Below are 12,628 nucleotides of genomic sequence, written 5' to 3'. Positions count from 1 at the left end.
ATTCTAAAAAGCTGTAGGCACAGACAAGCAAGTCCCAGCAGGTTCTAGCCTTGTCCCATTGGCCTGGTGCTGCTCTTAATATGAGCTTTTGCTCTCTCCGAAGTAAATCTTTGACCTACACGGTACTCATTTGTTTTGTTTTGTTTTAAAGTTTTTTGACAATGTAGCAAGTGGCATTCTCCAGCTAATCACACACCAAGAACTGGCTTCATATCTACCCTAAATCATGTTACAAATCAATGTAGGCTGTATGATTTTTAACTCTGCAAAAGTAATGGAGATGTATCCGTACACATTCTGCAAGGTGGGTTTGTTTGTTAACTGAACCACTCAGGGCTTATGAACTGGGTGGCCCAGACAGGATCTTCCAGTGACTGTTTCTTGTCCTGGTCGACAAGACTTGCTGCCTTTCTTCATAGGAGCCTCTGGCAGTGGCAGGAAGAAAGCAATTTATAATACACTATAGGTGATTTTATATAATTTACCATTCAAGTATACTAGCCTAGAAAGAAGAGTTACAGTAAAATAATTTAAAAATTATTTTGTAAACAAATGAGTCCAAATGTGTTTGTTTCTGAAATCCAAATTGATTTGTCAAACTCTCCGAGGTGTCCATGTCTCTGTTCCTTGTGCATCTATGAATTTGGGGTAACTGAAAATTAATACCACTTGTTATAATACCTTTTGCTGTGACTGATTCAGAAAATCTGGGTGGGAGATTTGGCAGAGTAGATGAGTAAATGATTACCAGGAAACAGAGTTAAGGTGGATTTTGAGCCAAGGGAACATGTTCAAGGCAATCCTTATCCTCCCTGGGCTTTCAGCTGAAGATCAGGAACCTGCCTCAGCGGTGTCATTGGGGAATGTTACAGATAAGCTGAGAAAATGGATGTGGAAATAATTGAAATGGAAATGTATCTAAAAATAGAGAATTCCTAAGAGAAAACCTGGAGGCATCACACTATCTGGCTTCATAATACACTACAAGGTGGAATCATGGTCCAATGGGATAGATTAGAAAGTACAGAAATAAATCCATTGTATAAGGTGATTTTTCAACAAAGGTGACCAGAACAAAATAAGGCCTGGTACAGTGTCTCAATCATGTAATCTTATCTACTTGGGAAGTAATTGGGAGGATCATAGTTTGAGGCCAACCTAGGCAAAAAGTTAAGGAAGCTCCATCTCAACAAACATGCTGAGTATGATAGGTCCTATCTGTAATCCTAAATATATGGGAGGCAGAGATAGGTGAATCACAATCCCTTATGAACCGATCTGAAAAATAACCTAAAAGAAAAGGAAACTAACAAGCTAAAAAAACACAAAAACTGATTGAATGTTTGGTTCAAGCGGTAGAGGACTTGCCTAGCAAGTGCAAGGCCGTGGTTCAAACCTCAGCATTCGCTGATACATGCATACGTACAAAGTGAAATGGCAATTGTTTCAATAAATGGTGCTGGAAAAATCAGGTTATCCATATGCAAAAGAGTAAAAGTACACTGCTATCCCACCATATACAGAAATCAATTCAAACTGGATTAAAAATAGGTTGTTGTTGCTTTATAAATTCCAAGTCTTTCATGTGCAAGCAAGACTCTTATTTTCATGAACATACCTATGATACATACAGGCATCTGAGCTATCCATGGGTAAGTACCCCATTAGGAGGCTGCATCTGACCATATGGTTAGTGTCTGGCTAGGATACCAGGAATGGCACCACCAGTGTGAATCTTCATTTTAGCTGACCACGTAGTATGTGCTTATGAAGTCCCCAAACCTCCTCTGGGCTCCAGTAGTACTCATAACTAAGTACAACATTAATTTTATTTAATCTATATTCATCTGGACTTTTATCCTGAATATTCAGAAATTTGTTCACTTCTTCCACCAAGTAATAGTAAGGCCTACATTTAATTTTCTTTATACTTAAACCCCAAATCTTTGTCCTTTTCCTATTATTATTATTATTAATTATTGTTATACCAAGTTGTAGAAACATAAATTGATAATTTGAGATGATGATCAATTCATAATAACGATCATGATACAATCTATTTTCTTCTTTTTTTATTGTGAAAATACTGTACAGAGGGGTTACAATTACATGGGCAAGATAATGAGTACATTTCTTATCAAGCATTGTAGCCTCCTCCTTTGTTTCCCCTTCCCATCCCTTCCCATCCTTACAATCTATTTTTTAAGGTGCTCTTCTACCATGTAGTTTAAAAAGAAGTTGACAGTGAATTTTCAAGATAGTAATTGCCACAGCCTAAAGTAATGTAGTGGGCTTTGTATGGGGAACCACAGGAAATAGTTCTCTAATCAGCCTGTCACTCCTTCTCAGGCCTAGATGAGCATATGCAGCCTTGCATTTATTAAAAGTTCCCTAGCTCTTATCTTTTAGAGACTTGTAATCTTAATATCTCAATTCCCCTAATATACTAACCTTGATACATTGAACACACAATAAAAACATTTAAAAAAACGAAATAATACATCCTAAGTGGGGATTATTTCTACCTCAGGGAGTCTTCATAACTTAATATGACAGTAAATGTAAAGTATTTATCATAGTACATTTCTTCTGTTTTACTGACCTGGAGGTGATTTTGCACAGAAAGTCGTATGTATCTCAGAAGGAAAACAGTTCCATGTAGCTTTTCAAAAGTATTCCACACACTGTGCCTAATTCCCTGATGGGATGTTCTTTTTTTTTTTTTTTTTTGGGTGCAGTCATGGGGCCTGAACTCTGGCCTCAGCTCTTCAGCTCAAGGCTAGCACTCTACCACTTGAGCCACAGCACCACTTCCGGCTTTTTTCTTTTTGCTTATGTGGTGCTGAGGAATCAAACCCAGGGCCTCATGCATGCAAGGCAAGCACTCTACCACTGAGCCACCTTCCCAGCCCCCCTGATGGGATGTTCTAAGAAAAGATTCCTATATACCCATGAGCCTGTGGAAGAAGTTGTGGTTTCCTATCTGAGTCTTGTGCTAATCCTTCTATGTCACCCATGTTCAAGACTAGTAGGTAAGACCCTGCTACAAAAATGTACAACTCTTGCTGGCTGCACAGAGAAAGTGGGTTTTGCAGTGTACATACAAGCTTTCTTAATGGCAGGGTCATTACCATTTTGCCTTTGGCTTTTCATGTTCCAAACTTCAGTGAAGCCCATCTTGTAGTACTGGCATTGAAGTCTGTGCCAATATCACTGTGGGATTTTTTGTTCCCTATGATCTTTAGACTAACTCAGTAACCACAGTTGTCCTATAATTGAAGGCTTCGAGGAGCTTCTTCTCTGAATACTTGAAGAGTATGATTATTTTCTTGTGTAAAAATGAAAGCTTATATGGGTTACATACTTTTGAAGCACTTTCTAGAATATCTACTGAAACTAGAACTAAATTATAGCAATAGTAAAGCTCAAGTATTTCAGGGATTGATAAACATGTTTTGATGTTGTTGTTTCTTTCAGTTTTTTTTAAGGCAATGCCTCACTATGTAGCCTACGGTAGCTGTGATCTTACTAGGTGGTCAAGCTTGGCTCAAACTCTTGCCTCTCCTGACTCAACCATCTTAGTGCTGCAATTGCAGTCATGCTCTACTGCTTGGCCAAAAAAATGTGGATTTTTAAGATATACTCAAGCCCTTCTGCCCAGCAACTCTGGGATTCCTGCGTGTGAGGAGAAGAGCAGATAGGTTCCTGGCACCTCTTGATAACTCAGAGGCCATTCATTAGCTCATCAACTATCTATAAATATATATATGTATATATGAATATAAATAAAATCTATTTGTTTATTTATTGATTGATTTATTTTGCTGGTTGCGGGGCCTGAACTCTGGGCCTGGGCACTGTCCCTAATCTCTTCAGCTCTACCACTTGAGCCACAGTACCACTTTCAGCCTTTTCTGCTTATGTGATGCTGAGGAATTGAACCCAGGGCCTCATGCATGCAAGGCAAGCACTCTACCACAGAGCCACCTTCCTAGCCCTCATCAGCTGTATTTTAAACATATTGGTTTTATTAAAAAAGGAAAAAGAAGAAAAATGGAGTTCAGGAGCTTTCACTTCAGAATTGCATGCCATGCATCTAATAACATTGGGTGGACAGTTTTGGCGTCTGTGCAGTGGATTTTCATTGTGGTGTGGTGTGAGGAGTCAGTTGGGACTGGCTTGTTAATGGAAGTTTTATCATTTGTTTTTGCCACTTCTATTTGGCTTCTAATGTATGTATGTATGTGTATATATATATATATATATATATATATATATATATATATATATATATGCATGTGTGCATGTTTAAATCCTTTGGAATAGGCTCTCAGAAAATGTTAGTGCATTTTCAAACAATAAAACAATATAGGGTAAGAGGAGGCAGAGGGCTTTGTGTGGACTTTAAAACCAGACAGGCTTGTGTTTGATTTCACTTTGATCCCATGGAAGCTCTGTTACCCTCTCTAATCCTCTCGTGAGTATTGATACTCACAATATCAAGTTGAAGAGTGTAAAGTATGTAAAAGATAAGGAGAGATCCTAATATATAGTAAGAATTCAGTGTAAGTTGGCTGTTTTGTTTTGTGGCAGGGTCACAGTTTAAAACCCAGGATGCTCTCAAATTCACCATCATTCTGCCTCTGCCTCCCAAGTGCTGAAATTACAGGCATGCTCTGTAATACCTACTCTATTTTTAATGCTACTCTGTCTCATATATTAAGTATGTTTTATGAATTGGGTACAAAAATCCAGTTATTTCTGTAAGCTCCAACATTTCTTCTTATTGTTATTGTTAATCTGTATAGGAGAAGGACATATACCTTCAAATATAATTAGTACTTGTTAGATTCCTGGTTAATTTATCACCAGTAGTTAGATTGAAATATTGACTCATTATGCATAGATGTGATTATGCATATTTATATGTGTCTATGTCTGTGTATCTATATGTGCATTATAGGTCATATGTGCATATCATAGATTGATTATTCAATGGATGAACTTGTATCTCAAAGTTAGATGATAGACATAGATGGGGTGTGCCACGCTTTTAGGGAAATGAAATGAAGAAGTGATGGGGCGAGGCTGAGGAAGGAAGTTTCTACTGCAATGCTGCATTAAACTATTCAATAGAACTTAGGCAAGGATTTGAGAGAAGGAAGTCATTGCTGTGAGAGGTAGCATTAGGAGAACTGCATACTGTTGGACTGCTCGCAGACTAGAATCTAGCATGGAGAACGTGGGGTTTAGGAAATACTGGGAAGAAACCAAACAAGTCTAAAAGATAAATGGGCACAAGACTATGCCCTAGTAAGCCCTGGTGAGGATTTGTCTTTTATCCTGCAGGTGACAGAGTATCCCTGATGTTCCCCTTCCAGGTAGAGGGTGACAAGATCAGTCATGCCCATTAACAGAAAGATTGTGCTGCTTGTGCAGAGCATGCGGTGGAGAGGACCCGAGGGAGGGTAGGGAACCAACCAATAAGGCTCCAGCCCAAATTGAATGCCTGTACCCTGGATTAAGTAAGCAGCTCTGTACCAAAGTCCTACTTGAAGGCAGACAGAACAGTATCACAAACTTGCTTCTGTTGGTGAAAAACTAGTATGACCTACCTACCCTCATTCTCCAGTAGGAACACCTCACCATAAAGCAAGTGAAATCCTTTTGGAAGCTACATTAAGTCTCAGGCCATTGGGGTGCTGTTAAACTCCTGCTCCAGCACACTAAATGGAATGGAATCTCAGCCTGCAGTCAGCCAGTAAATGAGTATAACTTATGTTGAATTCCAGCTAATGTACAGTCTTAGAAGTAGGATTCAGTCTGGAAAGTCACTTGGGTACCATTTGAATCACTGAACTGTGATTTACTTGGTCACACCCTACTGGCCTGCATATGCCAAGATAGCTGCCATGGGCTTTCCTATTTTCTTCCAGGGAATAACTTACAGAATGAAAACATCCATAAAAAAGACATATCTTCTCTATCTTATTCATTTTCTTGAGGGAGAGGGATTATTGAGATCCATATTTATCGCTCAAAAATGTGTTACTTAAATAAAAGTAGCAAATCATAACCTAAAAATGTGTGAGTTAAATGAAAGTAAAGATTTGTAGTCCCGACTGATTTTTCCCAATAAATATATATGAGCTAAAGAAAAAAGAAAACAGAAGCACATACTTGAATTCTTGCTATTTATAGGTTATCTTTATATATAATGTCACTATTAATTATTTGTTCTCTGATACACAAAGACATAAGGATTGAGACATAAGGACCTCATGGCATGAGGTCCAGTGTTTTTAAAACAAAATCAGTCTACTATCATTTTGATATGTCCTGTGAGGCACCAGCTAATGTCTTAGTGAGCCTTTTATTCCCATGTAGTCATCACTATGAGCTTGTTTTTTCATATATGATTAATAAATATGTGATTGTCGCATGCAAGTGAGTGTTGATACAGGAAGCCTATCTATGGAGGCTCTGATGTTTGTAGGGAAGAATTAGCACTGAGAGCTCTTTTTATCCTCTGAGATACGTGTTCTGGGAACTTTGATCAATAGCTTTTCCTGAAACGGGTAAATAAGGAAAACCTCGATATGAATTTGTATGATAACTAAATTCGAAATGATCTGAGGAAATATTCCCTTCTCTGTAGAAATGACCAATTCTTGGCTCAGGCTCACCAAATATATAGATGCTTGATATGTAATTAGGAAAAGAATGTCAAAAATGCAAAGAGATTAAGTCATATTTATGTAATTTGAGCAAGTAAAAAAGAGGGAAAGAGTAATAAATGCTGTAGAGAAAGAAAGACTTCAGAGCACCTAGCATCTGTGTAATAAGGAGCTAATTGTGCTTTGTAAAGCTTTAACTCATTCTGTGCTTTTAGAACCCTATAAAGGAGGGGTTTTTTTTCAGACAGATAGAAAATTGTGTCTTAGAGTGGTTAATGAGTTGTCCAAAGTCTAAACAGCTCATACTTGATGATTCAAAACCTCTCTCCTGTGTTTTCTGAGCAGTAAACCAGTATTTAAATGTTCAGCAGTAGATAATTGGTGTAAAGTACCATGTTTTATGCCCAAACATATAGGTAAACAAAACATTTACACTAAAGACTCTCTTTAATCTACCAATGCACTTCTTGCCTAATTCACTTGAGATACATTTTATTTATTTATTCATTCATTCATTCATTTTTGTCATTTGTAGGGCTTGAACTCTGGGCCAGGACACTATCCCTCAGCTCTTTAGCTCAAGGCAAGTGCTCTTCTACTTGAGTCACGGCGCCACTTTCAATTTTTCATTTTTTAAAGAATGGCTTTTATGTATTTATTTATTATTTTTATTTATTTTTTGTCGTGGGGCTTGAACTCGGCCTGAGTGCTGTCCCTCAGCTCTTTAGCTCAAGGCTAGTGCTCTACCACTTGAGCTACAGCGCCACTTCCAATGTCTTTTATTTATGATCACAGAATCAATATAAGTTTTGAGAAGAAAATTTAGATGTGGACATTGACTACCAAATATGTGACCATGGATCGAATCCTTCAGAGAGAACATAAATTTTTATGTTCTTAAAAGATTTTGTTATGCTTTTAAGAGGATTTTAAAGTGAGATTGTCTAAAATACTTTCTTGTTCAAGTTTTTACTTTCACAAAATTTTGTGATTCCCTTTTTCTGATTCCATTTTTCTGAATAGCACTCATTAAGCACTTGGAGCAATTTTCTGGGTTTGTTGTTAGAAACAATGCTGAAAACATCTTTGTTATCTGTGACTTTTCCCCCTAAATTTCTGGCAGTAACATATTTAGGTATAAATTTTGAATAAATTTATAATTGGTATGAAAATTTTCTCAGTCATTAACTACATAACCCAACAGGAAGGTTATACCTGTTTATAAACCACTTTATGGTATATGAATACCTTTTATTCACCACATAATTGCTGATCCCTGTGCAGAAATCTATGCCAATAAGACTATCAAGAATAGGATAATTTTAACATAGTTTACTAGTAAAATAGTAAGAAATTCAAGGGAGGAGATTAAGATTTGTTCTTAGTTATATGCTATATTGTGCCTTTTGATAGTTGTTGAACAACATGGACATTCATCAGTACAACACCACCTTGACAATGCACAAGAGAGAAATCCTTACTGAATCCAATTCTTCGATTGGTCTTCTACTAGTGGAAATGATGAGCTTTCTCATAAATAATAGTATCTCAAAGCACTTTAAGTTCTTGGAAATAGAATCACAGTTTTTGAGCTACCAAAAACTTTAAAGATGGCCAGGCACCGGTGTTTCACACCTGTAAAGCCTAGCTGCTCAGGAGGCTGAGATCTGAGGATCACAGTTCAGAGCCAGCCCAGGCAAGAAAGTCTGTGAGACCCCTATCTCCAATTAACCACCAGAGTGGTCTGTTGCTCAAAGTAGTAGAGAGCTACTCTTGAACAAATAAAGCTCAGGGATAATGCCCAGGCCCTGAGTTCAAGCCCCAAAACTGAAACAACAACAACAACAACTAAACATCAATCCATTAATAAATGGATTAATAATCAGAGTATACATCTTTAATAGGAAGACTTGAAAGACCTTAGTGTCTTACAGATTAAAATAAAGTATATCCTCAAGTCATAGAGCACCAGCCATGAGGGAAAACACTGAGTGAAAACACAAGGTCCTGAGTTCCAACCTCAGTTACAACACAAAAAATAAAATAAAATAAAATAGTATTTGTGAAAGATACTTTCATACAAATGTATAATTCTATTCTTGGTTGATGTGACTTAACTGTTCAGAAATTTGAACTTTTTATTTCTTCATCTTTCATAATACAGTGAAATTATAATAGTCAACCATTGTAAGAAAACAAAATTTTATTCACAGCAGTGGATTCCAGTGTTGAAGATAAATCAAGTTCCAATTCTGCCTTAAGTGATATTTTTCTACAGTCATATTTTTCTGCATAGCTTAGTAAGTTTTATTTCTTTTCATTTTGTTTTAGGTAGTAGCTTTACAACATCGTCAGGATTATACACAGGAAATAATTCACTCACAAATTCCTCTGGATTTAACAGTTCTCAGCAGGTAATTTAAAGAGCCAATTTAACTTCTGAAATACGTTTAAGTACAACATGATATTATTATATTTTTAAAAAGCACTTTCTGTTAAAGTGTGAGAACTTTCTTCAGCTTTTTAATAGTTTTTTTCTTTAAACAGTTTCTTTAACAGTCTTTTTATGAGTTATTTGGTTTTCAGATTGATTTACTTTTACTGTACTGAATCATAGAAGAGAAGCTATTTGAAGAATGTGTATAATCTTATGTAGTTTGTTTGCAAGTGTGTGAGTTCATCAGTGAATGTGAACTCAGCTAGATGAATTTAGAAAACACACATAAACACAAATTGTTAAAAACTTGAGAAATCATGGTTCCTGACAGATTATTCCTCTGCTTTCATTTAATAGGACTATCCAGCTTATTCTAGTTTTGCCCAGGGTCAGTATGCACAGTATTATAACAGCTCACCATACCCAGCTCATTACATGACAAGCAGTAACACCAGCCCAACCACACCATCCACCAATGCCACCTACCAACTCCAAGAACCACCATCTGGCATCACGAGTCAAGCAGTTACGGACCCCACAGCAGGTAATTCTGTTTATTCATCTTGAAGGTTGCATCTTTAAATGGTGTTTTCTTATTGCTGAATTTTAAGAATGCTTTGTACATATGGGAATCCCAAGTTCTTTGTCACTTATGTACTTACAAATACTTTATCACAGTCTATGGCTTATCTTCCACTTATCTTAACAGCATTTTTCACAGAAAACTTTTTGATTTTAATTAAGTCCCTAGTCAATTTTTCCCCTTATCACTCACACTTTTGATATTGTATCTAAAAAGTTATTAGGAAACCCATGGCCATCAGTTTCTAATCTGTTTTGAATTGTTTCTTATGCAAGATTTAAGACTACAGTATAGTTTTTGCTTGTTTTGTTTTTGGTGTACGGATCTAGTGGTTCTAACCATCACTTATGGAAATTACTGTGTTTTCTCCACTATCTAATTTTGTCCCTTGTCAAAAATCAGTTGACTGTCTATGTGCATCTATTTTAATCCAGTTATCTATTTATTCTTTGCCAATATCACATTGTCTTGGTTGCTATAACTCAATAGTAAGTCTTAAGGACAGTACATCATGTTACTTTGTTCTACAACATTGTGTTTGCTATTCAACATCTTTGTCTCTTTAAACTTCAGAATCAGTTTGTCAATATTTACAAAGCAAACTTTTGGGATTCCAGTGAAATTAAGAATAAGATAAATTAAAATCTTGATAATATCAAACCTTGCTATCCATAGATATGAAATAGCTTTTTATTTAGATCTTAGATTTCTTTTATTACAATTTTATACTTTTCCTTATAGATGTTGCATAACATTGTTAGATTTATAGCTTCTCCCTCTCTGTATATTTAAATAAATACTTGCATATAAGTAAGCAATAGGCTTATATCTGTTACTTTGCCTCCTGAAACATTGTTATTTCTTAGTTCTAGGAGATGTTTCATTTTAATTGATTTATCAGTTTTTCATTTTCAATATAGACATTTGTCATTTATGAACAAAGACATATTTATTTCTTCCTTCACAATCTATTCATTTGTTGTTATTTTTTCTTCTTAAATTAACTAGGCCTTCCTAAACAATGGAATGGTACATGAAGCATTTGATCTTTGTTCCTGAGCTTAGGGAGACAGCAGCTAGGTTTTTCAGTATGAAGTTTTGATTAGCTGTAGGTTTTGTTAGATGTCCTTTATCAAGTTGAGGAATTTCCTATATATTTCAAAATTTGACAGAATTTTTTATTGTGAATGATGGTTAGATTTTGTCTAATGCTTTTTCCCTATTTATTAATACAATCATGACTTTTCATCTTTAGCCTATTTGTATGTTGAATTGCATTTATTCAATATTCAAATATGAATCAACCTTGTATTGTCTGGAATAAATCCTATTTTGAAATGGTAGATAATTATTTTTAAAATATTATATTATCATTATGTAGTTGTACACAGGGGTTACCATTTGACAAATTTCCATAAGTAGAAAGCATCTAGATCAATATCACTCCTTTCATAATTCTCCCCCATTCCTCCCAACCCAAGTGCACATCTTAATTTTCCTAGTTTTATAGGATATGCTGTGAGTATTATGACTGCATTCATTTTATGTGTAATTCTTTAAATGATTCTTCAATTCTGTTTACTGACATTTTGTTAAGTATCTCCCATCTACATTCATGACAGATCCTTGTCTGTAGTTTTTATATCTAGCAATATCCTTGTCTGGCTTTGGTAGTAAGGTAATGTTGGCTTCTGACTAAATTATGGAATATTCCCTCTGCTTCTGTTTTCTAGAGAAGGTTATGGAAAATTCAAATAATTTGCTCATTAAATGTTGGATAGCATTTACCAGTGAACTCATCTGGATCTAGTCTGTTCTGTTGGGGAAATTTACTAATTATTGATTCAGTTTCTTCATTAGATATGGTTGTATTCAACCTAATCTGTTTTTCTTGAGTGAGTTGTGTTAGATTGTGTCTTTCAAGGAATTTGTTCATTGCATCTGCTTTATCCAATTTGTAGGCATAGAAATGTTCAGAAAATTCTTTTGTTTCATTTTTAAATTTTGAGACAGGTTCTAAACAAGTAGTCCAGGCTGGCCCCAAACTTATGATCATTTTGCCTCAACTTCTAGAGCACTTGGACCAACAGATATATGCAACATGCTAGATCATAATTTTTTTATCCTTTAAGTGTTTATGGAATCCCTAGAAATGGCTTTCATTTATTTATGATACTAACCATTTGTATATTTTTCTTTTAAAAATATCTTGATTGGCTTGAGTACAAGCTAAATTGTTAACTATACTTTATAAAAGGCAATTTTACTGATTTTGTTCCTTATTGTGAAAAACAGTTATTGACTTCTCTTAGTCTCATTACTTCTTTGCTTACTTTTGACTTAATCACTTTGACTTGTCTAATTTGTTAATATTGAAGATTGAGTGATTGATTTCAGATCTCCTTTTCCCCTGTATACAATTCAATCCTGTAAATTTCCTTCAAAGCACTGTTTTTGTTGTATTTCACAAAATTCCTTGTTTTTTTTAAATGTACTTGAAAGTATTTTTAACTTAAGTTTTATTAGTATTGGAACCCTTCCTTTGAATTAGGTATGTATTCATTGAATTTATAGAAGTCTTAGCATTTTTGATGGTGTCTGATCTGAATCATTAGTTACAATCACCTCCTTACAACCACTCACATCTTATCTGCTAAATGGCTTTCTGAGATGAGAGAATGTGTTTAGCTTCTGAAAAGTAGGTTATTCATGGTAAACTAAGTGGAAATTTTGTATCAGAATCAAAATTTGTTCATTGCTCAATCTCAGACTGGAAGACAGCACCACAATTAAATCTATGGTTGCCTTCAATTTAAATACTTGTTCACTTCGTTTTAAATTTTATAACATTTCTTTAGTTAGGTCATTGATTTTATTCAGAGTTTGAAAATATAGATATAGAGAAAAAAGTTTTAGGGTCTTTTCATTTTA

General features: G+C 35.3%; 1 protein-coding gene across 16 annotated transcripts in view; it reads left to right on the top strand.

Moving 5' to 3' along the window:
• Eya1 (EYA transcriptional coactivator and phosphatase 1) overlaps nucleotides 1-12,628 on the top strand; it is a 310,160-nt gene that overhangs the window by 220,023 nt on the left and 77,509 nt on the right. For all 16 annotated transcript variants that reach the window (XM_069990921.1, XM_069990918.1, XM_069990920.1 and 13 more), the window contains 2 exons: nucleotides 9,009-9,091; nucleotides 9,472-9,658. In XM_069990921.1, the coding sequence (XP_069847022.1) occupies nucleotides 9,009-9,091; nucleotides 9,472-9,658 (270 nt within the window). The remainder of the gene's footprint in view (nucleotides 1-9,008; nucleotides 9,092-9,471; nucleotides 9,659-12,628) is intronic.

This window comes from Dipodomys merriami, unplaced genomic scaffold, assembly GCF_024711535.1.
Source record: "Dipodomys merriami isolate MVZ:Mamm:240054 unplaced genomic scaffold, mDipMer1.0.p SCAF_4, whole genome shotgun sequence".
Lineage (NCBI taxonomy): Eukaryota > Metazoa > Chordata > Mammalia > Rodentia > Heteromyidae > Dipodomys > Dipodomys merriami.
Note: the sequence above shows the minus strand (reverse complement) of the source record. Positions and strands in the feature narration are given on the sequence as shown.